At 33.9% G+C, this 25,206-nt stretch overlaps 8 protein-coding genes across 8 annotated transcripts; 5 read left to right on the top strand and 3 right to left on the bottom strand.

Annotated features, from left to right (window-relative positions):
* Positions 1–32: 32 nt before the first annotated feature.
* Positions 33–2,788, bottom strand: BX664DRAFT_381644 (ras guanine nucleotide exchange factor domain-containing protein). Its single transcript, XM_051548979.1, has 4 exons — positions 2,633–2,788; positions 2,465–2,540; positions 2,042–2,398; positions 33–1,967 (listed from the first exon to the last, which is right to left on the bottom strand). The coding sequence occupies exons 1-4, from the start codon at positions 2,693–2,695 to the stop codon at positions 193–195; spliced, it is 2,271 nt and encodes a 756-aa protein (XP_051404593.1). The 5' UTR covers positions 2,696–2,788; the 3' UTR covers positions 33–192.
* Positions 2,789–2,951: 163 nt separating this feature from the next.
* On the top strand, positions 2,952–4,304 carry BX664DRAFT_320181 (uncharacterized protein). The gene is made up of 3 exons (XM_051543077.1): positions 2,952–3,280; positions 3,354–3,894; positions 4,001–4,304. Exons 1-3 carry the CDS (start codon positions 3,152–3,154, stop codon positions 4,090–4,092), a joined length of 762 nt encoding a protein of 253 aa, XP_051404592.1. The 5' UTR covers positions 2,952–3,151; the 3' UTR covers positions 4,093–4,304.
* A 691-nt stretch (positions 4,305–4,995) lies between these two features.
* On the bottom strand, positions 4,996–6,337 carry BX664DRAFT_320180 (uncharacterized protein). Its single transcript, XM_051543076.1, has 2 exons — positions 5,926–6,337; positions 4,996–5,857 (listed from the first exon to the last, which is right to left on the bottom strand). The coding sequence occupies exons 1-2, from the start codon at positions 6,264–6,266 to the stop codon at positions 5,152–5,154; spliced, it is 1,047 nt and encodes a 348-aa protein (XP_051404591.1). The 5' UTR covers positions 6,267–6,337; the 3' UTR covers positions 4,996–5,151.
* Positions 6,338–6,683: 346 nt separating this feature from the next.
* Positions 6,684–8,209, top strand: BX664DRAFT_254716 (uncharacterized protein; the record flags this gene model as incomplete). The annotated part of the gene is made up of 6 exons (XM_051540383.1): positions 6,684–6,789; positions 6,920–7,059; positions 7,367–7,518; positions 7,606–7,710; positions 7,781–8,074; positions 8,134–8,209. 6 exons carry the CDS (start codon positions 6,684–6,686, stop codon positions 8,207–8,209), a joined length of 873 nt encoding a protein of 290 aa, XP_051404590.1.
* Positions 8,210–8,347: 138 nt separating this feature from the next.
* On the top strand, positions 8,348–10,022 carry BX664DRAFT_11314 (acyl CoA binding protein-domain-containing protein). Its single transcript, XM_051539720.1, has 4 exons — positions 8,348–8,818; positions 8,881–8,965; positions 9,040–9,157; positions 9,224–10,022. The coding sequence occupies exons 1-4, from the start codon at positions 8,616–8,618 to the stop codon at positions 9,997–9,999; spliced, it is 1,182 nt and encodes a 393-aa protein (XP_051404589.1). The 5' UTR covers positions 8,348–8,615; the 3' UTR covers positions 10,000–10,022.
* Positions 10,023–11,073: 1,051 nt separating this feature from the next.
* BX664DRAFT_354499 (meiotically up-regulated gene 157 protein) lies at positions 11,074–13,116 on the top strand (the record flags this gene model as incomplete). The annotated part of the gene is made up of 7 exons (XM_051547745.1): positions 11,074–11,117; positions 11,200–11,329; positions 11,428–11,980; positions 12,063–12,386; positions 12,471–12,703; positions 12,820–12,925; positions 13,007–13,116. 7 exons carry the CDS (start codon positions 11,074–11,076, stop codon positions 13,114–13,116), a joined length of 1,500 nt encoding a protein of 499 aa, XP_051404588.1.
* A 2,718-nt stretch (positions 13,117–15,834) lies between these two features.
* On the top strand, positions 15,835–17,838 carry BX664DRAFT_381638 (meiotically up-regulated gene 157 protein; the record flags this gene model as incomplete). The annotated part of the gene is made up of 7 exons (XM_051548978.1): positions 15,835–15,878; positions 15,960–16,089; positions 16,181–16,733; positions 16,839–17,162; positions 17,229–17,461; positions 17,533–17,638; positions 17,729–17,838. The coding sequence occupies 7 exons, from the start codon at positions 15,835–15,837 to the stop codon at positions 17,836–17,838; spliced, it is 1,500 nt and encodes a 499-aa protein (XP_051404587.1).
* A 1,534-nt stretch (positions 17,839–19,372) lies between these two features.
* BX664DRAFT_320172 (ABC-2 type transporter-domain-containing protein) lies at positions 19,373–24,481 on the bottom strand. The gene is made up of 8 exons (XM_051543075.1): positions 24,289–24,481; positions 24,013–24,215; positions 22,505–23,918; positions 22,179–22,422; positions 21,998–22,110; positions 20,322–21,920; positions 20,113–20,253; positions 19,373–19,965 (listed from the first exon to the last, which is right to left on the bottom strand). The coding sequence occupies exons 1-8, from the start codon at positions 24,449–24,451 to the stop codon at positions 19,472–19,474; spliced, it is 4,371 nt and encodes a 1,456-aa protein (XP_051404586.1). The 5' UTR covers positions 24,452–24,481; the 3' UTR covers positions 19,373–19,471.
* Between the last annotated feature and the right edge of the window lie 725 nt (positions 24,482–25,206).

Below are 25,206 nucleotides of genomic sequence, written 5' to 3'. Positions count from 1 at the left end.
AAAAAAAAAAAGTCGGTTGTTGAATTTCATGAGGAAAGGAAAAAAAGAATAATAAAATTTATTCGACTAATATGAAATAATACAAAATGAAATTAAAATAAAGAAAAATATCATACACATAGAAATACATAGGGAAAATAAAAAAAATAATAATAAAAAAAGGCAGACATAAATAAATAAAAAAGTTATATATCACATAGTGGTACCAGGGACAGAAGAAGTTCGTTGATGATGTGACATTGTAAGAGAAGGATGTACCTTACGACGAGGAGTAGGAGGAGGTGAGGATCGATGATCCGTTGTTGCCAATATTCGATCATCCATAGAACTATTGCTGATAATACTACTAGTGTTACTGTTCGTTGCTGGTGGACTGTCCATCATGTTGTGTTTAGCTATTTCACCACTTTTTCGCCATGGCCAAAAAGATCCAAGTGATCGTCGAAGAGATGGATGTTGTTGATCATCCAATAAAAAAGGTGAGGTTGGACTTCTTGGATAATCATCCGACATATGACTTCCACTACTGGTCGTACTAAGCATGCTATCATAATGATGTTGATAACTGGTTCTTGCACTTGTTGAATGACTAAGTATACTGTTGAAACTGTTGGTTCGTGCCAGCGAATGACCGTTTCCTATAGCCGTCATGGTTCGTCGAGGTGCTTCCCGTAATTGACTGAGTTCATCTATGATTTTTTCATTCACCCAAGGTCGCATTAGCAAATAATGAGTAATCCGTTGTTGTTCCAGATGATCTTGTTCTTGTGAATCTATATTATCGGATGAATCGGATAGAAGAAGACCACTAGGATCTGAAGATACAGTTTGAAGTCCCAAAGATGGTTGAACATGAGATAATGTAGGTGCAGTTGTTGTAGTTGGAGTGGTGGAGGATGCTTTAGATGGTGTATAATATTGTTGTAAAGCCTGAGCTTGTCGTAAGAAGAATTTATTTTTTTTCTTGGTGTGATGGGATGGAGGTCGAAGACTATAAGGTGGTGATCGTTGAAAAGTTCGCATCCAGTCGAGAATTTCTTGAATTCGAGCATCTTTTATGGTATCCGCTGTAGTAGTTGGCAACGTAGGTGTTGTCGCTTTGGCTGTCAATACATAAGTCATGTCATGAATAAGAACACCTAAAAATGGTACTATGGATTGATCAAGCCGTTGGTCAGGATGATTGTTGGGAATAAGAGTTCGAATATGTTCACGGTAACGGCTGTAATTGTCGGCTTCACACATTAAACCAGTTAAAACTTCCAATCGATTCATTCGTTTCTTTGGTATACATTCCCACGTTCGTTTCAGACGTTGAATAGGAGGAGTACCAAGAGCAGAGACAATGGCTTTGAGAGTTTGATAATTGTTCAAAGCAAGACATTGAGTGGCAATTTTGATCCAACGATGAACTACTTCTGCTCGATGGGATGCTTCTTGAGGAAGTAAAATGGCGTGTTCAATAGATCGAGTCAAATAGTTGAAAAAATCTGTCGAAGCAACAATGTTGGGATGCGGTGATTTGGAGATGGCACGATGTTGTTGTAATGCTTCTGGAGGAATGGCACGAAAGATAGCAGATTCAATCAAAGTAAGTTGATAAGCAACGAGTTGTGGTGAGAATTCCAAGATAGTGGGAACTGTCATAGCACTCATGTAAACAGTGCGAACATTATTGAGAAGTCGTCGTACAGTAGCAATGGAAGTTGTTTGTTGTTCATCGCATGATTGTTGAGCCAATAATTGATCTAATTGATGCTGAAGTTGTCGATGCATTCCAAGTAAAGGTGGTGCAGGAATATTCGGAATATAAAAATCCGTTGATGTGGTGGGAGAAATCGGTAAGGCCATACTTTCACCCGTATTTGTCTGTGCTGGTACAAGGTCATATGGATCAATGATAAAACAACTGGTATCTTCTGTAGATGAATGTGATGTTGGTCTTTGTTGTGGTAATGGAAGAGGGTCTACAATAATAATATAAATAATGAATTAGAAAAAAAAAAAAAGCAAAATGATGTACCTTTTTTGGAATACTTACATGATGATTTTTCAGAACCAGTGAATTTCAATGTATTCATAATTGATTCTTCTTCGTCATCTTCCTCTTCTTCATCATCCATATAAGGATTAGTAGCTCGGTCTGCAAAAGTAACTGATGAATTTGCTCGTGATCGCCTTTGTGTTGATGACAGATCGTTTGTATTAATAGCTAATGGTGGTAGTGGAGGAACTGGGCGTTTCGATGTAGGTTTTGGTGGAAGAATAGGTTTTGGCGGTAAAGGAGGTGGCGATTTTGTGTGAAAGGAAGTCTGTACAACTATATGTTCTAGTTGAGTTAGACTAGATCTTATAGTTGATAGTAACTTGTCATATTCTGCAGGTGTGGAGACTAGAGCTAAAAAAAAAAAAAAGAAGAAATATGTGAGCTGTCGTTATGGTATATTTTATAGTTGTACTATACTTTGATGGACAAACTTGACTGCATATAGTTGTTGAGTAGATAATTCCACAGTGTTGATGAATTTCATATATGCATCCTAAAAGAAAAAAATAAAAAAGAAAAAAAAAAAAAAAAAAAAGAGGATGGAAGGTTTATTGAAAAGTATTAAGTTACTCCTTCTTTCTTTACCTTTGTAAGACCATTTTCCAGTAAGTGGGATGCTTCCGTATATAACTGTTGAGTATCGTTCATTACAGTTGTTAGGTCATGGATGACTTTTATAATAAAGGTAGAGATAAATATGAAACCCCGGACAAAAGAAGAAAAAGAAAAAAAGAATGAGACAAAAGGAAAACGTGTGGAGTCCAATTTCAATCAGCATCAAAAAGAAAAACCTTCCTTTTCCAATCATTTCTATCTCCGCGAGCTTTTTTTTTTTTTTCTCGTTGTCTTTTCCTTTTTTTTTTTTTTTTTTTTTTTTTTTTTTTTTTTTACCTTTTTGTTCAAATGGAAGGTAACAGCAAACCATTAGATATCAAAGTTGCAGGATCACGTTATCTATCAGTATTTGGTCATGTCATTGACGATATTGGAAAAAAAGGTGTACCAAACTTTTTGCCTCCAGTATATCACCAAAACCGTGTCAACAGAGATAAATCTGAACATTATCATATCACTTTAGCAAATCATATTGAACTGAAGCGATACATGGAAGAACACAACCTACCTAAAGGTCAAAGTAATCTTCATCTCGATGCAATGGTCAAAGAACTTGTCAATGTTTTTGGTGATCCTATGACTTGGGAACAACCTGTGGATCTAGGTTTGGGACGTCTAGTAGAAGAACAACATCAAAACACGACATTGACAGCATCAAAAGATTCTTCGGATAGCAACAAGGATAAAAGAGAAGAAGAAGAAGAAGGACAAGCAAAAGAAGAAAAGGAAGGACTCTACTGAGACAAATGAAGATAATAGCAAGGAGACATTATTAACGACTGAAAAGAAATCAACAGAAACAACAGCAGTAACAACAACAAAGGGGAAAGAAAAGACAACAACAACAACGACAACGACAACAACATCTATTAACACTACTACGATCTCTACTGCCAATGACACTAAAACAGATAATAACACTTCAGAAGGAAGAATGGAAAAGGAAAATCGAATGCATGTCAGTTACTTCCGCGTGATATATTGGCCTTTTGGACAAAAGTTACGGCAACATTTCGGTTTACCTCCATGTCATTTCCATATTACTATTGGTTTTGATCCCAAGGATATTCATACCCACAAAGGTCCCAACACTCTTTTGCTAAACAATCTTCAACTTGGTGATCCTCAAATCGACAGGTTGATCAAGACCGCCAAACATTATCCAGAGGAAACACAATTCTTACAACGATTCCATGAATTTTTAGAAAAACATCAAATGGGACATCTGGCAGGTAAACTATAGAGAGAGAGAGAAATTATAAAAAAAAAATTATGGATAATCTTATTCAAATTAACCATCTATTATTATTATTATTATTATTTTTCATTTCCTTATAGAACCATGGCTACATCATATTCCTCCAGCGACAGAATCATCTGAATCAGAAAACAAAGCACAACAAACAAAATTGAATGGAAAGGAAGATTAGTTTAGGAATAGATTAGCTCAATAGAAATATACCTTCCCTTTTTTTATTATTATTATTATTATCATCCCCTTTATATATATTATCATAGCATAGTAATTCATTCTCTTTATTCACTATCATCGATCCTTGTCACTATTTATCGCCATTGATATTACATTTTGTTCTTTTTATGAAATAAAGAATCATACAATAGATCACAGTTTAAAAAAAAAGCATACATCACGGTTTGAATTGTATACTAGTAGCAAATAAATTGATTTATCAATAAATACTTTTATTGTATCAGCTAACTACGATTGATCACCATCTTGTTTTCTTTCGAAAGAACCTTTCATTCGGCTATGAGAGAAATATTTATATAATAGAAAGACAAGAATAGGTCATTTGAAATACAAAATAGAATATGCAAATGGAAAAGAGATAGTGTAAATAATTGTTTGTTTTTATTTGTATATGAATCAGAAGAATTTTTGACCATATGCGACCCCAATTGAGTGGAGAGAATACTCTTTTTTTTTTGAATGGAGATTAGTTTAAAAAGGTAATAGAAAAAACAGAAAGTTCATCTTGTTGACAGAACAACCTGCCAAGAGAAAAAAAAAAGATCATCTTTGACCACATTCATTGCATTGTTTGTTTGTTTGTTTTTGTATTGTGATCCACGTGCCAGCTTACCTCATTTGTGCCACTTCTTAATAAGGGAAAAGATAAAGAATCATTGCGTATCACATTTTCATTTTGGTAAATATTGTTCAAGTATGTAATTCGTCCCCAACAGAAAAAAAAAAAAAAAAAAGAAAAAAGAAAAGAAATATGAATTACACATGTTGCTCTTGTCACAAGTTCATCATGAAAAAGTTTCAACATTAAATGAAAATTTTTAAGAAATAAAGATAATAATAATATAAAAAAAAAAGACAAAGATGGATTTTTATTGAATTAAAAATATGTACAAAAGGAAGAGATAAAGATATGTGCAAACAAAGAAAAAAAAAAGTAAAAGAATGAATGGATATACTAAAAAGGGAAACCACAAAGAAAGATTGAGCCAAAGTTCATTTAGGCAATGGAAGGATTTGATTTCTTGAACGAGTCACGAACTTGATCATCTTCAAAGAATTCTTTCAACAAAATCCCGCTTTTTCCAGTCAAGAGTTCCAAATCGCGAGTGATTTCAAACCGGCGTTTCTTTTGTTGTAATCCCCACATTTCCAACAAGAATCCAACATGATCATCGTTCCGAACACTATCATAAAGAATTTGTCGTAAAGTTGTCAAGTCCATTCGATTCACAGCATGATTGCGTTGTAATCCAGAGAACATACGTTGACTAACTTCATGAAGAGTCAATAATTGTGGTCCAGTAATCTTATAGATATCTCCAGCATGTCGTGGTGTAGGCGAATGGGCAATATACCCCGTAGCACGTGCGATATCGGTCAAGTTGCATGATTCCACTGTATAATCCAAATCCAATAAAGGAAAAGCGTCATGTTCGGCAACATAATGACGGAATACCATAAGATGTTGATGCAGGATACCAGGATAACGTAGAATGGTCACACGATCTTGATCTAATTGTTGTAACAAATAAGATTCAATACACATGAATTGATAATAGAATGAAGGCCTATGAAGACACATATTATTATTGTTGTTGTCGTCATCAACGTCATCATTCAGCAAAGGAGACGGATCTTTGGGTGAAAAGGGAGATAAAAATATAATATGATTGACATTAGCTTCTTTGGCTGCATCAATGAAACTATAAAAAAGAATCATGTAAATAATTGGTTCCATTTTTTTTTTTTAGAAAAAAAAAAAAAGACTTACGTTTTTCCAAATTGAAGGACATTGTTTCGAGTCATTCGATCATTAAGAGGATCAATCAGTAAACATAACTTGGCCACACCTTGTAGAGCTTCAGTTGCTTTATGGGGTTCACTAAAGATATCAAAAGCAACAACTTTGGCACCTATTTTTTCCAAAGTTTGAGCACGAGTAGTAGTTGCATCAGCTAAACCACCATAAACAGGATATTCAGGAAGATGTTTATGTTGACTGGGAAGATTGACTAATTGTTGAACGATAGCAATGCCTTTATCACCATCAGCACCTGTTACAAAGATAGGACCTTTACCAATATTTTTTGTTGTAGAGGTAGTAGTATCCATATAATAATAAAAAGAAAAAAGGAGTATATAAGAAGAGAAAATTTAAAGATCTAAGAACAAGAGGAAAAAAAAAAAAAGAAAGAAAAAAAAAACTTTTTTTGGTTCCTTAAAAAATTCTTTTTTATACCGTTTTCGCTTAAAAAAAGTCTGATAAGTAGAAAGAATATGATTGGTCGGATTCACTTCCAATCATACAATATTCATTTTTTTCAAGCTCACCAATGGAAATTCTTGAATTGGTCCACCTCAATAAAAAAAATAAAAAAATAAAAAAAAGAGAGAGAGAGGGGACAAGTCACATGTTCCTTTTTCACCTGGAGGACAACTCTGTCGGCTTCTCTTACTTTCTTTTTTGTTCTTCCTCTTTCTTTTTTTTTTTTATCTCCTCCCCCTTGAAACTTTGTTTATATTGTAAATATGGCATCTGAAAATAAAAAAGCTTTGGTATTTTCCATTTTGGAATTCTTACAAAAATCCTGCTCTGATGGAACTATTAGTAACGATGACGCTGAAGGCATTGAAGGTAAATATAATATATATTTGGAAACTGTGACCAACAACGTTTCAGATGAATCTGATGATCATCAAAGACATACATATAGACACGCGTCTCTCATACCTTTTTTTTTTTTTTTTTTTTTGTCAATTCTTAGTTGCTATGCAATGCATTGGTGAAGCTTTTGGTGTTGACCCTACTGATGAAGCTCAGCAAGAAGCTTATAGTACAAAACCTGCCAACTTGTTATCCATCTTTGAAGTATATTTGAAGACAAAGTCAAAGTCTAAGGGTGCTGTAAGTAAAAGAATATTGATGAATATGATTTCATTTTAACTTGTACTAAAAACAATGTATTTTTTTTGTCTTGTTGTTTCTTAATATGATAGGCTTCTACTGGATCGACCTCTCAACGTAAGTGTTTTCTTTGATTTCTGAACTAGTGAATATGATGACTTATCTTAATTTCTTATTTATTCTCTTTTTTTTTTTTTAGCCGTATGTATTGGGAAAAAGAAAAGAAAATGAAAATCACTTGGATGGGTGTAAACAAGAAGGAAATCATTAACCTTTTTTTTTTCTTATGTATTGATATAAATTTTAGAAGGAAGTATCTGCTGAAGACAAGGCAAAAGCCGAAGAATTGAAAGCTGCTGGAAATCGTCAAGTTGCTGAACGCAATTATCCTGAAGCCATCAAACTTTATACCGAAGCCATTAGTCTCAACAACAATCAAGCCGTTTATTATGCCAACCGGTAAAGAAAAAGGGAGAAAAGAAAAAAGTGGGAATACAGGAAATAAGGAACTGAACTTTTTTTATATTTATATACATATATATATAGGGCTGCCGCTTATAGTCAACAAGGAGATCATCAAAAAGCTGTGGATGATGCCAAGAAAGCCGTTGAAATTGATCCAAAGTATAGCAAAGCTTATAGCCGAATGGGGTAAGATATTTAAAAAATTTGATTGGATAAATACATGATAAACTTACCAAAAAAAAAAATTCAAAAATAGTCATGCCTACTTTTGCTTGGACAAATTTGAAGATGCTATTACTGCATATGAAAAGGGACTGGAATTGGACCCAAACAATGCGACTTTGAAATCTTCTTTAGCTACTGCCAAATCCAAGGTTAATCAACAAAGTGTAGAACGATCCGCTGGTGGTGAATCTTCCGGACCAGGTGCTGGCGGTATGCCTGATCTCAGTGCATTATTGAATAATCCTGCTTTGATGGGTATGGCTCAACAAATGATGCAATCTGGTGCTCTCAACGAATTTATGAATAATCCTGAAATGGCTCGAATGTAAGTATCCCGATTTATAGAAATAAATCAAATTAAATTCTTATTTTATTGATTTATAGGGCTCAACAAATGATGGGTGGCGGAGGCGGTGGTCTTTCTGAAATGTTAAACAATCCTGAAATGATGAATATGTAAGTGATGAAATAGATAAGTACTTTATTATATTAATCGCATTGTTTATTTCATCCTTAGGGCTCGCAATTTGATGGGTGGTGGTAACAACAACAATCGAAACAACAATTCGAATGGTCAATAATCATCATCATCATCATAATAATAATAAAAAGATTGGGGTTTTAGGATAATCTAGTTTTTATTTATTTTTACACTTTTACATATAAAAGAATGGTTTATTCACATGTAAGCAAGATCTACGGTGTTTGAAAAGAGTTGGCTTACTCATTTTTATTTTGTGTGGGGAATTTCTTTATTTAGTTCTTTCATTCTTTTCTTTTCTTGTCTTTTTTTCCTTTCTTTCCTCTTTTTTTTATTTTTTTTTAATTTCATTTCATTTCATTTATAAGCATACCTATATACCAACATGACCTCCTCATTACCTTATAACATTCATTTACGTTTTCGTCAAGCGTTGGATGTTGTTCGGTCTATACCTGTAGATGAAGTAGCACTGCAACCGATACCTACTGATAAACTCAAGTTTTATGGATTATATAAACAAGCAACATTGGGAGAATGCAATACACCAAAACCTTCTTCAAGAAAAGTCGTGGAATATGCTAAATGGTAATAATTTTGTAGAAAAAGAATAAAGAAATCTTATGACTCATACTATTTTCCATTTTTAGGAAGGCTTGGTACCGGATTCGACATTTAAGTAGTCTGGAGGCACAAAATCTGTATGTCAATGCATTGGTAGAACTTTTAGTTGAGGTATAGTACACATCAAAATAAAGAAAGAGAGGAAATGGTTCGGCATTAACATATTTTTATTATATACATTCTAGTTTATCAACCGATACCCTAACAACCGATATGTAACGTTTGCAAAGGAGGCACTTCAAGCATTGGAACTCGATCCATCAGCTGGCACTGATGATATGCATGATGATGAACAAAGCAATGGTAAGATTATCCATATCAAAAATCAAACTGCTGATGAATTTTTTTTTTATGTCTTATTTTCAATAGAACTCTACAGCGATGCATGGGAATCAACTCCTTCTATGGACGAATACAATCCTTTAGTACATATTGAACCTTATCAACTATCCAACAATGATAGTCCCATATCACCCATTCGCTCATACGCCACACCTTCATTAGTCGCAAGTACTCCATCAATACAAGCATCTATCAGTCGCTCTTCTAACACTCACAACAGCCCTCATACTCCAGTATTATCACCTCAACAGTCTTACTTTGGACATCAAAAATGGTCAACACCTTCAACAATGATGATGATGCCAGTAAACAATGATTCATCATCAGATACTAACAAAATCAAACATTTACACAATTCAGCCCCACCACCACCGCCATCATCATCATTATCATCGCCACCATCTACTTCAAATGGTTCTGAACTCTCCTATACTTATAGTCACCAAATACCATCGCATGAAAAGGATACTGAACAACATCGAAAACTATCAGAACGAACATTAGAAAACCTGCAAACGGAAGTGACAGCTTTGACGGAACAAATGGATCGATTACGACATGAACTGCAGGAACAGAGCATCACAAGACGATCATTTCATATTGGTTGGCTGGTACAAACATTGATCAAACACTTGTTAGCAAACTGTTTGCTAGTTGGAATTCTCTTTTGGATCATGTGGCGGCGTCGCTCTCCTTTTGCCATTGCTTTTGTTGATTATTTGCGACCTCAGATCAAAACCATGTTACGCTCTCTAGCGCACTCCACGGTGAAGAAGGTCATGTTTTGGAAATTGACAGTGTAGACATCCTCATTCATTTTATAGTATAGTTCTTTTTTTTCATATTAATTTAGTTTATTCCCCCCGTCATCATTGTCATTATCATCGTATATCTACTTTTTATTATTATTTTATCATTATTATGAGTTTTTACCATTGACAACAAAATGGAATAAATAAAGAAAAATACTTTATCATCAAGAATCGTTTTGTGAATTACATAACTTTGAGCAACTAAAAGAAGGGTAAGTCACTTGAACATGATGTCTCTTGACATGATTTATCAAATGAGTGACAGAAAATAAGGGGGTTGTACAAGTCGTAAAAAAAAAAAATGACACTGACCAGGAAGGATGTCATGCATGTTCACAAACTCAAATGTCAAGTATTAAATTTTTTTTTTCAAAAAACAAATAAACGGCCTGTTACAATTGTTTGTATAGCTTCTTTTTTTTTAAGTGATTTGCGAGAAGCAGCTACAATGGATTAGTCTAGTTGATTCTTGAATGGGCTATATTTGGAAAGCAACCATTAGCAACAGTTGAATCAACATGATTGTTTACAAAAGAAAGAAAGAAAGAAAGAGAGAGAGAAGATGTTCTTATTAAATAAGAGAACCCAAGTCGGATGACCCATATAATGAGTGGTTGATGATGATGAAAGGTTGATTTCACTCAACCTTGTGGCAAATATATATATACAAATATATATATATAAAAGAGGGGTAACTAAGAAGGAGGGTCATGTTACAAGTTTTTCTGCAATGTTCAATCCATCCCGAGGACAATCACGACGATGATATTTAACTTTTTTTTCTGAAAATAAGACAATAGTAAAACAACTAATTAGACATGATTGGTAATATTAAAATAAAAGTTATATAGTCTGTTTTGGCGTAACACTTTGGAAAAAACATTCAAAAAGCGCTTTTTTTTTTCCTTGTCCCTTTTTTTTTTTTTCTTCCTCTTTCTCGCTCCTTGCTTCCTCGTTTCTTTTTTCTCCTTTTATACTAAAAAAAATCTTTTTTTTCTTTCCTTCTTTATTTTTTTTTTTGTTTTTCAATTTTCTCAACTGGACCATTGATTCGAATATTCTAATATGACAATACCATCATCATCATCATCTTGCCCTGATTATGCAGAGTAAGCAGCTTTTGTGATTTATGCATGATTTCCTCTTTTTGTATTCACAGATAAAATGAATTTTTTTTTTACACATTTTTAGATACGCCAAAGTCTTCCATGGACCAGCCAGTTCAGGACCATTGAAACTTCCATTCCAACGTCCTATTGAAGCATGTCGAACATTTACCAGTAAAGTGATTGATCAAGTGGTTGATTTTGTTGCCTCCAAAGTAAGTAATGAGTCATCCAAATAAAAAAAAAAAAAAAAAAAGACTTGTACAATAATACCCTTTTTTATTATTATTATTATTTAATATGATTTGCTAAGATAGTCAATGCTGATCTGGCACGCTTGTTCACCAACACTTTTCCCAATACATTGGACACCACCGTCAGTCAAACAGCCTGTTTAACCAATCAAACAAATAGCTGTCATCCATTAACCTTTTTAATCACAGGAGATATCAATGCTATGTGGTTACGTGATTCCGTCAATCAATTGATGCCTTACTTGAATTATATACAGCAAGATTATTCACTGAAACGTTTGTTTTTGGGTACCATCTACATGCAGGCACATTTTATTTCCATTGATCCTTACGCCAATGCGTTCCATCCACCCGATAATATCCAACAATGGTCCACCATGCAAACTCCAAATCCCTATCAGCATCAAGGTCTTTCCCCTGGATCGGTACCTCAAGTCTATGAATATAAATGGGAAATCGATTCTTTGGCCTCTTTTTTCAGTCTTTCTTTTCAGTATTGGCAAACCACACAGGATCGTTCTTTTGTTGATTCTCCCATTTGGATGAATGCTGTGGAAAAAACCATCGATCTCTTACGCAACGAGCAACATGGTACCTTTGATCCTAACACAGGTAAAAAAAAAAAAAAAAAAAAAAAAAAAAAAAAAAAAAGGGAGAGAACAAATAGATTCATTCTTTTTTTTTTTATCTATAGGAAAAGTTCTGCCAGTGGACGAACGATTTAGTCAAACTACAGATCGACCTACAGAAACACAATTTCAAGATGGACGTGGTCAACCTATCAAACAAACAGGCATGATCAGGACACTCTTCCGACCTTCCGATGATGCATGTGTGTTTCCCTTTTTTGTACCTGGCAATGCCATGATGTCAGTGGAATTAGATCACATCAATCAATTGATTCATGACAAGAATGCTACCTTGGCTGATCAAGCTAGTCAACTGTCCAAAGATATTCGTGAAGCCATTTTCAAGTATGCTGTGGTGGATCTACCAGATCATGGAAAAGTATTTGCTTGTAAGTTTTCTTAATCTACGTAAGATAAATATTCAATACCCTTTATTTTTTTTTTTTATTATTATTTATTTTTATGATGATTAGATGAAGTGGATGGATATGGAGCACAATTAATCATGGATGATGCCAATGTACCGTCCTTATTATCTTTACCATTATTGGGTTTTGTTCCTATGGATGATCCTATTTATCAGAATACACGACGGCTTGTTTTATCCAAAGGTAATCCATATTATTATCAAGGTCCTAACATGGCAGGTATTGGTGGCCCTCATGTTCCTTTAAATTATGCTTGGCCTATGTCTCAAATCGTCAGAGTAAGTTCTTATCCATATAAAAAAAAAATTCATATTCCCACTTTATAGATATCTTTTTTTAAAAAAAAATGTATGGCTTATGTATCCTTTCCTTTCTTTTTGTATGTGGGAAATAGATCATGACTTCAACAGATGATACTGAAATCAAAGAATCCTTGGATTTATTATTACGATCAACGGATGGAACGGGTTTGATTCATGAATCCATCAATGTTTTTGAAAGTAAGTTGGGGTGATGCCTGATGTGTATACTTATCAGATCCCTTCTTATGCAACTTTTTTTTTCTTCTTTGTATAAATTAGCTCCAAATGGAAAGGAGTCTTATTCTAGATCATGGTTTGCTTGGGCAAATGGATTATTCGGTCAAGCTATCATAAGATTGAGCAACGAAAAACCCCACCTTCTTACTTAATCTCCTCCTAATTTTTCGTTTTTATTCTCTTGCTGTATATAATAAACGACTTTTTTTTTTATATTGATTCTGTATAAGAGGAATAATGATGATAATGATGGATGAATAAAAAAGGAACTGTCATGACATTCTGACACTTTTGATTTCAGGGCTTACATTGAAGCTGAGGCGTTTGAAAATATTGACTGTAAAATGTCCACAAGGATTTTTTTTTCTTTCTTTCGTTCATCTTTTTCTAATTTTCTCTTTCTCTCTTTTTTCAATATTTACGTGATATTTCACCGATACCATTGATTCATTATCATTTGTTTGTACTGAAGGATATAGGTAATATTGACAATAATAAAAGACAAAGGACGTGAACAAAAAAAAAATATTTCCATGATACTATGTTTCTCATTACCCTACTTTTTTTTCTTTTTTTTATAGATAGCATTGATTCACTTTCATCGTTTTTTATACTTGGAATTCTCAGTCTCTCATACTTTCATTCCCTTCTTCACTTTTTGTCAATCTCCCAACTAATATACCACTTATCTTTTTATTTTATTATTATCCTCATTTACGTGAATAGAATTCAAGTTGAGGAATGGATATTATCTGGATGGATCTGTGGCTGCAACAGCTGGATAGATATACAGCAGGAGCAATGGAATGGGTTTACAACTGGAAGGATATATAATAGTATCACTTAGATGTATTTTACGACTGAATTTGGATTAACTGGATGGATATTAATATATATATATCGCAACATACAACAAGATCGACAGGATAGGTTTGCCAAATGGTATCGATTAGACAAGAAATCAAGTCAACTGAGCACAAAAGGGATAGTTTTTGATGGTCTATTACGGTTTGATTGATTCTGTCAACTAGTTTGTGGTGATTCTTTGTATTATAGTTAGTAATAAGTCCTAGTGATATTTATGTTATAGAGCATATTACATTCTCTTTTTTTTTTTCTTTTTTAATAAAATCTACATTTATATTCTCCCTACTATTGTTATCATTGTCTCTTATAGTCTTGATTTTCCAAAGGAAATACGGCAACATGAGTCATGACATGGATCTTTACAAAAATCAACAATTGCCATTCATCATTCACCATCGTCAATCGCTTTCGACCACCTAATCGTCCATCATCATTACAAATTAAATCTCGACATTCCTTTGTGCCTAGAAACTTACTGATTACAAGATTTAAACTCTCGACCATCCCTGGGAAGAAAAAGGGGAGATACCAACAAATGTCTTTCTTTTTTCTATCTGTAATGATATTATACGGGACTATTTCTTCATGCTCTCCTTTTTTTTTTTTTCTGGAAATAGGTAATAAAAAAAAAAAAAGAGGAGTCATCACAAAATATAAATGAAAAAAAAAAACATTGAAAAAAAGAGCTATTATATACATTTTTTTCTCTTTCTTACATTCATCTTACACAACTATGTTGAGCTGTTCTTTTTTGTTCATTTCTTTGGCCTTTGTTGTCAGCGCGATACCTGTGCCGATGATGATGGCCAGAGAATCTCAAGGCCTGTCACCGGATGCGATGGCTTTCTTTCCTAAAGTTGCAAAGACTCTTTATGGAGTGCCAGCGGTAGAAGCTGCTGTGCCGTTGGCCGAAAACCTTGCTGAATTTACTATTCATCCTGATGGTCCTCCCACCCTCCCACTGAAATAGAAGCATCAAAAAAAAAAAAAAGAAAGCTCTGCGATCTTGATGGACATGGATACAACGATGACTTTTTATTCGCAAAATAGAAAACCCATTTATTTATATATCATGAATCTTTTTTTTTTCGATCATCCATTAAAATAAGAGAATGTCTTATTCTCTCGGTTTAATTGTTGACATCCTCTACGTAAAAATCAGCCAATAAAATTACTTTTTTTTTTCTTAGTTGTATACCTTTACAACTCGCTCAAAAAAGATCATCATCGTATCAAATTTGGATACACATGAAGCTATTCTCTTGGTTAATAGCAATTTATATCTCCCAATTAATTTATAGAGTAAATTAAAAAATAAAAGTCAACGCAGTCATCCCTCCAATCATCATCAAATACAATTACCACCATTAGATTCCTCTCCAAAGTAGTTTAATATCGTTTTATTCATTAACTTGTCAACTAATGTGCGTCAAGATATATCATCAATTTTTTGAGAAATCGCCTGGCAACCACTTGATGATGGATTTTTACGCCAAAATTTGACTGAGGAATTGGAAGTTAGTTGTTAAAATCCAACAATTTCTAAAAAAAAAAAAAAAAAAAAAAAAAAAAAAAAAAAGAGAGAGAGAGAGGGGGGGGGGCAACCGAAAAGGAACGCCATGTTACAGGTTTCCTTTTTTTTTTTTTTGAAATGTTCAATCGATCCCGAGAACAATCACGACAATGGATATTTAATTATTTTTTTTTTCTGAATCAGAATAGGTCAATGATAAAATAGCTAACTAGAAAAAAAAAAAAAAAAGATCTTACAGAGCCTGTATCGGATTAAACTATTTGGAAAAACATTCTGTAGAAAAAGGTCTTTTTTTTTTCTCCTTGCCCCTTTTTTTCTTCCTCCTCTTTCTCGCTCCTTGCTTTCTCGTTTCTTTTTCTCCATTTACCTTTTTTTTTTAAAAAGTCTTCTTTTTCTTTCGTTCTTTATTTTTTTTTTTATTTTTCACTTTTCTCGACGAGACCATTGACTCAAGACAAAGCTCTCTAATATGGAAGTACCAACATCATCATCATCATGTCCTGAGTATAAAGAGTAATCAACATTTATCATTTATGCATGATTTCCTCTTTTTGTACTCACAGATAAAATGAATTCTCTTTTTTTTTTTTTTAGATACGCCAAAGTCTTCCATGGACCAGCCAGTTCAGGATCATTGAAACTTCCATTCCAACGTCCTATTGAAGCATGTCGAACATTTACCAGTAAAGTGATTGACCAAGCGGTTGATTTTGTTGCCTCCAAAGTAAGTAATGAGTCATCCAAAAAAAAAAAAGACTTTTATAATAATAACATTTTATTATTATTATTATTATTATTTAATATGATTTGCTAAGATAGCCAATGCTGATCTGGCACGCCTGTTCACCAACACTTTTCCCAATACATTGGACACCACCGTCAGTCAAACAGCCTGTTTAACCAATCAAACAGATAACTGTCATCCATTGAGCTTTGTGATCACAGGAGATATCAATGCCATGTGGTTACGTGATTCTGCCAATCAGATGATGCCTTACTTGAATTATATACCTCAAGACTATTCACTGAAACGTTTGTTTTTGGGTACCATCTACCTTCAGGCCCACTTTATTTCCATTGATCCCTATGCCAACGCGTTCCATCCAGGTCAGAATATGCAACAGTGGTCCATCATGCAAACCCCAAATCCCTCTAAACATCATGGATTTTCCCCTGGAGGTATACCTGAAGTCGCCGACTATAAATGGGAAATCGATTCTTTGGCCTCCTTTTTCAGTCTTTCTTTTCAGTATTGGCAAACCACACAGGATCGTTCTTTTATTGATTCTCCCATCTGGATGAATGCCGTGGAAACAAGCATCAATCTCTTACTCAACGAACAACATGGTACCTTTGATCCTAAGACAGGTAAAAAAAAAAAAAAAAAAAAAAAAAAGAAAAGGAGAGAGAAAGGATGGTTTTTTTTTTTTTTTTGAGTAGTCATCCCTTTTTTTTTTTTTTTTTAATCAATAGGAGACGTCTTGCCAGTGAATGAACGATATTCTCAAACTACACGACAACCTGCAGATACACAATTTCTAGAAGGACGTGGTCAACCTATCAAACAAACAGGCATGATCAGAACACTCTTCCGACCTTCCGATGATGCATGTGTGTTTCCCTTTTTTGTACCTGGTAATGCCATGATCTCGGTGGAATTAGATCATCTCAGTCAATTGATTCGTGATAAGAATGCTACCTTGGCTAATCAAGCTAGTCAACTGTCCAAAGATATTCGTGAAGCTATTTTCAAGTATGGTGTGGTGGATCTACCAGATCATGGAAAAGTATTTGCTTGTAAGTTTCTTAATCTATGTAAGATAAATATTCAATACCCTTTATTTTTATTTTTATGATGATTAGATGAAGTGGATGGATATGGAGCACAATTAATCATGGATGATGCCAATGTACCGTCGTTATTATCTTTACCATTATTGGGTTTTGTTCCTGTGGATGATCCAATTTATCAAAATACACGACGGCTTGTTTTATCCAAAGGTAATCCATATTATTATGAAGGTCCTAGCATGTCAGGTATTGGTAGCCCTCATGTCCCTTTGAATTATGCTTGGCCTATGTCTCAAATCGTCAGAGTAAGTTCTTATCCATATAAAAAAAAAAATTGCATTGTTTATTTATATTTGTTTTTTTGGGGGAAGAATAGATCATGACTTCAAAAGATGATACTGAAATCAAAGAAACCTTGGATTTATTATTACGAACAACGGCCGGAACAGGCTTGATTCATGAATCTATCTATATTCTTGGAAGTAAGTTGGGATGATGTGTATACTTATGCGATCTGTTCTCATGCCAACGTTTTTTCTTTTTTTTTTTTTTTTTTTTTTTGAATAAATTAGATCCGACGGAAAAAGTTCCCTATACTAGATCATGGTTTGGTTGGGCAAATTCATTATTTGGTCAAGCTATCATTCAATTGGTCAAAGAAAAACCTCACCTTCTTGCTTAGTCTCCTCCTAATCTTTCGTTTTTACTCACTTTGAGTGTAATCATCTTTTCTAATAAACGATTTCTTTTTTTTATATATATTTCTTTTCGTACAAGAGGGATGATGATGGTGATTCTTGTCATCTGGCACTTGATTTCAGGGGCTAAAATTGGTGAAGTTGAGGTGTTTGAAATATTGACTATAAAATGTCCCACAATTGATTATTTTTTTTCTTTGTTCTTTTTCTTTTATTTTTATTCCGTTCCTACTAGCCTAAAAGTTGGAAGCTCACTCACCTTCTTCTCCCTTTCTCTTTTTTCAATGTTTACGTGATATTTCATCGATACCATTGATTCATTATCATTTGTTTGTACTGAAGGATATAGGTAATATTGACAATAAAGGACAAAGGACGTGAACAAAAAAATATTTCCATGATACTATCGTTACCCTTCTTTTTTTTTATAGATTGCATTGATTCCCTTTCAGCGTTTTTATACTTTGAATTCTCAGTCTCTCATACTTTCATTCCCTTCTTCTCTTTTTGTCAACCTCCCAACTAATACACCACTTATTTTTTTATTTTATTATTATCCTCATTTACGTGAATAGGATTCAAGTTGATGAATGGGTGGACGCTTATATTATCTGGATGAGTCTGTGGCTGCAACAGCTGGATAGATATACAGCAGGAGCAATGGAATGGGTTTACAACTGAAAGGATATATAATAGTATCACTTAGATGTATTTTACGCTGAATTTGGATTAACTGGATGGATGTTAATATATATATCGCAACATACAACAAGATCGATAGGATAGGTTTACCAAATGGTATCGATTAGACAAGAAATCAAGTCAACTGAGCACAAAAGGGGTAGTTTTTAATGATCTATTATGGTTTGATTGACTCTCTCAACTAGTTTGTGGTGATTCTTTATATTATAGTTAGTAATAAGTCCTAGTGATATTTATGTTATAGAGCATATTACATTCTCTTTTTTTTTTTCTTTTTTAATAAAATCTACATTTATATTCTCCCTATTATTATTATCATTGTCTCTTATAGTTTTGATCGTCCAAAAGAAATACGGCAACATGAATCATGACATGGATATTTACAAAAATCAACAATTGCCATTCATCATCCACCATCGTCAATCGCTTTCCACCACCTAATCATCCATCATCATTACGAATTAAATCTCGATAATCCTTTGTGCCTAGAAACTTACTGAGATTTGGACTCTTGATCGTTCCTGGGAAGACGCCAACAGATGTCTTTATCTGTAATGAAATCATATGAGACCATCAAAAGATTTCATCGATTTTTCGAAAAGTCGCCTGGCAGATGATTGATTTTTACAGTTGGCCGAGGAATTGGAAACTCTTGGCTGTAAAATCCAGAATTTTTTTTTTTTAAGAAAAAAAAAAAAACGGATTCAAATCGTAATTGTTTGTAAAAATAAAGACAAATCTTTATTGATGTAAATTAAAATTGATATATGTCAATATAGATTAAAAAAAATGTATATTTCAACGAAAAAAAAAAATTGATATATGATTGTTGGATGACGATAATAATGTTGATCTAAAAAAGGAACTAAAACTACAATATATAAATGAAGATAGATAACAAAAAAAAAAAATCATCTATCGTCTAGGTTTTCTTCGTAAATAGACCAAGGCAATCACGGATAAAATGTTAGACACCAAAAACAATAATAGAATACCAAAATTGCGCCACTTATGATCAGCAGCCCAGGCATAATTTGTTTCAAAGAATTGTTCACCTGTAGAATAAAGACAATAACCACATTGTTCAGGTTGCATAGCTTGAGGATTTTCAATGTAACCAGTGACTCCATATGTACTATTGAAGAATGCTTCTGTATATTGAGCGCATGTTTGACCAGGAGGTGGTGTGAAGCGAATCAAATCGGATGGTGTACAATGGATTGCGATATTCTCCATTTCATTGACCGTTAATCCTTCAATGTAGTAATGGAAAGGATCTAACCAATACATCCAAGCACTCCAGAAACGAGGCATGGCAGAAGGAAGTTGCATCAAACCACAGAATAACACAAGGATAGACATGATCAAAGGATTCAACACAGCAGCCATAGTAGGTGCTTCAGCAATAGCTATTGAAGAAGAATAAGAAAAAAAAATCAAATCAGTTAAACCAATCTTTTGAGTTTTTTTTTTTTTTTTTTTTTTTTTTTTTTTTTTTTTTTTTTTTTTTTTTTTTTTTTTTTTTTTTTTTTGTTTTCCACAATAAATTAACTTACCAGCAATAATGTATCCCAAAGTGGCACTCCAAGTGGTGATTGTTGAGAAAACAAGATAAAAGTAACCAACGGCTTCAGATGTATTTTTCATTCCGGAAGTCCAATACAAACCAAACATGAAGAAAGCAGAATAAAAGAGAACTAGAAAATATGAATATAGGTAAATAACATATATAAGAAGGAAAAGAAAAAAGTAGAGAATAACTTACTGTAAGGAATTTCCACCAACACAGCAGAAATAGACCAAGGTAACCAAGAGTAATAACGAGAGGCATATTCACGACGGAAATACACACGTTCAGTCATAAATTTGGGTTGAGCAAGAATAATGATAGTGAAGGCCATAATGAATGTAGTAAAAAGAGCAAACAATTTGTTTTGAAGATCAGAAGTAGAATGACCCAATTTCCAATAAGTGAAACCAGTGATGATGGCAACCACCATGATATTGAGGAATCGACCAACATTGTATTCAGGAGATCTCCAGTAAGATAAAGCCATACGTTTGTGTACTAAGACAAATTGAGTCCAAAGAGAAGTAGCATAGGTACGTGCTTTGCGAGAAGGAGTTGGGTCAACGGATTGATGAATTTGTTCCAATTCGTTTTCTAACGCTTTGGCTTCATTGGATCCAGACCATACATCAGCCCAGTTCTTCGTCACTTTCCCTGTAGTACCAGCACCCACAACTTCCAAAATATATTCTGCAGGATTGGCTTCAGGATGACATACAGGACCACCATTGCGTTCAAAGTAATCAATCATCACACGAGCATCAGGACCAATTTCACCATAATAAGCAGTTCTGCCACCACGAACCAATAGTAATAGATGATCAAAATGATCGAACAAGATAGCAGAAGGTTGATGAATAGTACACAAGACAGGCCAACCAGCATCAGCTAATTTGCGAATGAATCGAACAATGTTGAATGAAGATTGAGCATCCAAACCAGAAGTAGGTTCATCCAAGAATAAAAGTTGAGGTTTGCCCACCAATTCCATACCAATAGTAAGGCGTTTGCGTTCTTCCACAGAAATACCAAATCCAGATTCCACGTCACCAATTTGTGCATCAGCAATGTCTTCCATTTCCAATAGTTGTAGAATCGTTTCAACATAATCGTTCTTTTCTTGACGAGATACATCAGCAGGTTGACGAAGATAGGCAGAGAATCGTAAAGCTTCACGTACAGTCACCGCAGGTTGATGTACGTCCATTTGTTCACAATAACCAGTAATACGTTCAAAATCATTCATCAAGATTTCGCCATTAAGATAGGTACGACCATCGACCTTGCCAATAGTTTTACGTCTTGCTAATACATCCAAAAGCGTTGTTTTACCTGCACCAGAAGAACCCATCAAAGCAGTAAGATGACCAGGTTTGACAATTCCGCTAATATCGTTGAGAAGTTGCAATGAACCGCCTTTGATAGGAACAGTATAGTTGACATGATGCCATGAAAAGGTAGTACCAGTTGAAATGTTGTCCATATTTTCAATCACCTTGGCTTGTCGTAGTCGTCGTTCATTTTCTTCTTCTGCTGTACGTTGCTTGGGAGCCTTTCCTGGAAGATAAAGACGAGTCAATGTACTTGATTTGCCAACAGCGCTAAAGTCCATAGCCAAAGCAGTAATAACAGTAAAGAACAAGAAGAAAGCCACAACAACAACAAAATCAGGTGCCCATTTTTCCCAAGGCTTGTATGACAAAGCAGCTAATAAGTAATCACTACCTGAGACAGAGGATTGGCCAGGAATACCACCTTGCATTGTACATGTCTTATAATTCCAATCAGTATATTCTATTAGGCAACATTAAAATAAAAAAAGATGAATATACTAATAGTATTTCTTTTTTTTTTTTTTTTGTGATACATACCAGGACCATAAGGAACAGAATTACCGGGACCATCACATGAATAGACTTGATTTTCCATTTCATTGATTAATAAAGCTTTTGTACCATAAGCAAGAGGGTTCATCCAATAAATCCTATTATTATTATTATAAATCGAGTTAATATGAAAATGTCATCCATACATTTTTTTTTTTTGCCTTACCAGAATAACCAAGGATGCATTTTGTTGTACGAAATGATATAACCAGTATAATTGTAAAAGGTAATAATGATAACACTTGATAATTGAGTAGCCACAAAGAAGGATGGAGAAACAGCACCAAAGAATCGGAAAAAACCAATGGTTGACATATTAATGAAGAACATGATTATAAAATAGGTGAAGAATCGACCAGCATCCAAATTTAATCCCATCATAAAGTAAGTACAGATTTCAAATAGCAGCACTACGATTTTTTTTTTTTAAAAAAAAAAAAAAAAGAATGAGCATTGCTTGTCATTTCATGTGATATAATATTAATAAAATACCTTGAGCCACAGCAAATGGAACATCTAACAAAACTTGTGAAATATAAAAAGCGGATGGACGATACAGAGCGAACTGCTTGTGTTTTTCCAAAATAGGACGACCAATCATAAACCTAACCAATTCAGATTGAGAGACAAAAGAATTGAAGATGACAGAGAAAAAGATAGCACCAGCACGAGAAAAAGCACCAGTTCCATTGAGAGGATTCATATAAAAGCAGGATGCAGTGATTAAGCCTTGAATCAAGATGGTACCATAACGAGAAATTAAAGCTTCACTATCTGTAATCAGTAAATGATATTGACGGATAGTAAGAGCTTTCACTTGTTGATAAAAGGAAGCAGTATAAGGAGCATTACGGGAGGCACGTTTTTGATGTTCTTGATCTACAGCTTGTCTAAATAGTTCAGCTTGTTTTTCAGTTGAAAGTTGTTCTTCAAAGGCATCGAGTTCGTTCATCATGTCGGCATAAATGTTAGATTGGATGAAACGTTGTTCAAATTCTTCAGCATTTTGAGGTACAGATTTTTCAAAACCAGGCTTAGTTTCGCGTTCCAAAGGATTGCAAAGACCAGTCAAAAAATCAGGTGTAGATTTTCGTGGAGGACAATAGAAACCAAGATCTTCAAAGTAACGTTTGGCTTGACCAACAGGACCAAAATAAATGCATCGACCTTCATCCAATAATAAAATCTTATCAAATGTATCAAAAATACTGTTGGAAGCTTGATAAAGAGTGGCAATAGTTGTTTTGTTGAATACATCGGTCATGATACGAAGAGAGCGAACATAATCCAAGGCAGAGGCAGCATCCAAACCACGTGTAGAGCAATCCCAACAGTTGATAGAACTTGAAGTTGTCATGTGTTCAGCAATTGAGAGTCGTTTTCGTTCACCTCCAGAAAGACCACGAATAAAGGCATTACCAACTTTGGTATTCATTTGTTTGGTAAGTCCCAACATATTACCAAGCATGTACAAGATCTTGTTAACGAATTCAGTTTTGGTTTCTTCAGGAAGTCTGTTACCAGGTGTCTTTGTTCGAAGAGCGAACTGAAGTGTTTGTTTGGCGGTCAATGTAGGAAAGTGAAGATCTTCTTCTTCATTGTAACAAGTCTGTCCTTGGAATTCTTTTGCAAAAGTTGTAGGATCAATACCACCAAAACTAACAGAGCCATTGACATCAGTGAAACTACCGCGCATATTGGCTAACACTTTGAGAAGAGAAGTACAACCAGCACCAGGTCGACCAAGTACTAATAACATTTCACCATCCTTACAGAATCCATTTAACTTGTGAAGAATAGTTTTCTTGTTACCACCAAGTCCAATACCAAAACGTTTCCATACTTGAAGTCCATTACCAATAAAGTTGAAAACATTTGGAATAGTATGAGCATCAGCAGCAAGACCCTTTTACAGTGGGAAAGAAGAAAAAAAAAAAGAATAAGTAAAAGAAAAGTAAAAAAAAAAAAAAAAAAAAAGTAACCCTTTTTTTTAAGTTTACCTTGACTTCTAAATCCCGCCAAATCACGCCCAAATGTTTAGGCAATTGACCAGCTTCACTGTTATCATTTGACATGCCTTTTAAGAATTGATCCAAATCAAATTGATCTTCTGTAGTACCTTCTTCTAGTTTACTTGCATTTGTAGACATTCTACTAATTCGACTTAATTCCTTTTTCAAATCATGATATTCTGTCAAAGCAGCTATAAATCAAAAAGGATATATCATTAATTATTATTATTGATATAAATTATTCCTTTTTTTTTCTTCTTTTACCTTCAATATTAACAGCGTTACCAGTAGGTTCACCATATGTATCATTTGCTTGATAAGCATCACCAATAGCAGTATCAATAGATACACGATCTTCTATATTCTCTACTGTTATTACTTTTTTATTTTCCCATAAAGGAGTAGCAGTTTCTTCTTTTCCTGTCATGATGAACAAAAAAGAAAACTGAAGAAAAAGAAAGAAGAAGAAAAAAAAAAAGGGGAAAAGATCAACAATATTTATAATGTTAAAGATTTTTAGTTGAATACAAAAAGTAAAATCTAAATATGGAAAGCGCTTACGATGGTTTGTAACGTATTCTTATTATCGTTATGGCAAAGCTCCGATATGTTTTTTGTTTTGATTTGAAACCTTCTTTCATTAGACCCATTCATGGCATCATTTCTTATTAATGCAAGTAGCCTTTATTCAATTACTAACTGTATCCTTATAAATGAATCTAGGTAACTATTTTCTCGGTTTATATTTGCCCGTTCCTTTTGATTATTGATTCTTTTCTTTTTTTTTTTTTTTTTTTTTTTTTTTGCTTCTCTCTCTTATCTTTTCTTTCTTTCTTCCAAGATAAAAAAAAAAAAAGAGAGAGAGAGAGAGAGAAAGGATCATCACCAAAAGAGGAAGAAAAGTACGTTTGATGATTCCAAATGTTATTAGTATTTGGAGATTTGAAATAGATATAGAATGAATTCATTTAAACTCAAAAAGTAAACTGAATGCCTCCATTTCATATAGATCATTATCATCGTAGTAGTTCTTACTAATCCAAGTAATCACCTTTCAAAAAGTGATTTAAGGGTAAATTTGTTCCGAGTAACGAATCCAGTGTTTCTTTTTATTTTTTTGATCTACCACTGCCTAGTTCGGACCAAGAAAGTTGGTGAAACGTAACGGCTCTGTAAACTGGA

Source organism: Halteromyces radiatus (assembly GCF_025201355.1).
Source record: "Halteromyces radiatus strain CBS 162.75 chromosome Unknown BX664scaffold_1, whole genome shotgun sequence".
In the NCBI taxonomy this organism is placed as follows: Eukaryota; Fungi; Mucoromycota; class Mucoromycetes; order Mucorales; family Cunninghamellaceae; genus Halteromyces; species Halteromyces radiatus.
The sequence above is the reverse complement of the archived record's forward strand: the minus strand, read 5'-3'. Positions and strand labels throughout refer to the sequence as shown.

Excerpts from the sequence above, each read along its gene's own strand:
- BX664DRAFT_381644 (XM_051548979.1), bottom strand. The coding sequence starts at position 2,695 with ATGAACGATACTCAACAGTTATATACGGAAGCATCCCACTTACTGGAA. Across the intron at positions 2,541-2,632 it reads TGGAAAATGGTCTTACAAAG|GATGCATATATGAAATTCAT; the intron begins GTAAAGAAAGAA and ends TTTTTCTTTTAG. Across the intron at positions 2,399-2,464 it reads AGTCAAGTTTGTCCATCAAA|CTCTAGTCTCCACACCTGCA; the intron begins GTATAGTACAAC and ends TTTTTTTTTTAG.
- BX664DRAFT_320181 (XM_051543077.1), top strand. The coding sequence starts at position 3,152 with ATGGAAGAACACAACCTACCTAAAGGTCAAAGTAATCTTCATCTCGAT. Across the intron at positions 3,281-3,353 it reads ATCTAGGTTTGGGACGTCTA|AAGAAGAAGAAGAAGGACAA; the intron begins GTAGAAGAACAA and ends AGGATAAAAGAG. Across the intron at positions 3,895-4,000 it reads TCAAATGGGACATCTGGCAG|AACCATGGCTACATCATATT; the intron begins GTAAACTATAGA and ends ATTTCCTTATAG.
- BX664DRAFT_320180 (XM_051543076.1), bottom strand. The coding sequence starts at position 6,266 with ATGGATACTACTACCTCTACAACAAAAAATATTGGTAAAGGTCCTATC. Across the intron at positions 5,858-5,925 it reads GTCCTTCAATTTGGAAAAAC|TTTCATTGATGCAGCCAAAG; the intron begins GTAAGTCTTTTT and ends TCTTTTTTATAG.
- BX664DRAFT_11314 (XM_051539720.1), top strand. The coding sequence starts at position 8,616 with ATGACCTCCTCATTACCTTATAACATTCATTTACGTTTTCGTCAAGCG. Across the intron at positions 8,819-8,880 it reads GTCGTGGAATATGCTAAATG|GAAGGCTTGGTACCGGATTC; the intron begins GTAATAATTTTG and ends TTCCATTTTTAG. Across the intron at positions 9,158-9,223 it reads TGATGATGAACAAAGCAATG|AACTCTACAGCGATGCATGG; the intron begins GTAAGATTATCC and ends TATTTTCAATAG.
- BX664DRAFT_320172 (XM_051543075.1), bottom strand. The coding sequence starts at position 24,451 with ATGACAGGAAAAGAAGAAACTGCTACTCCTTTATGGGAAAATAAAAAA. Across the intron at positions 23,919-24,012 it reads GGCGGGATTTAGAAGTCAAG|GGTCTTGCTGCTGATGCTCA; the intron begins GTAAACTTAAAA and ends CCACTGTAAAAG. Across the intron at positions 19,966-20,112 it reads TTTGGGATACATTATTGCTG|CTATTGCTGAAGCACCTACT; the intron begins GTAAGTTAATTT and ends CTTCTTCAATAG.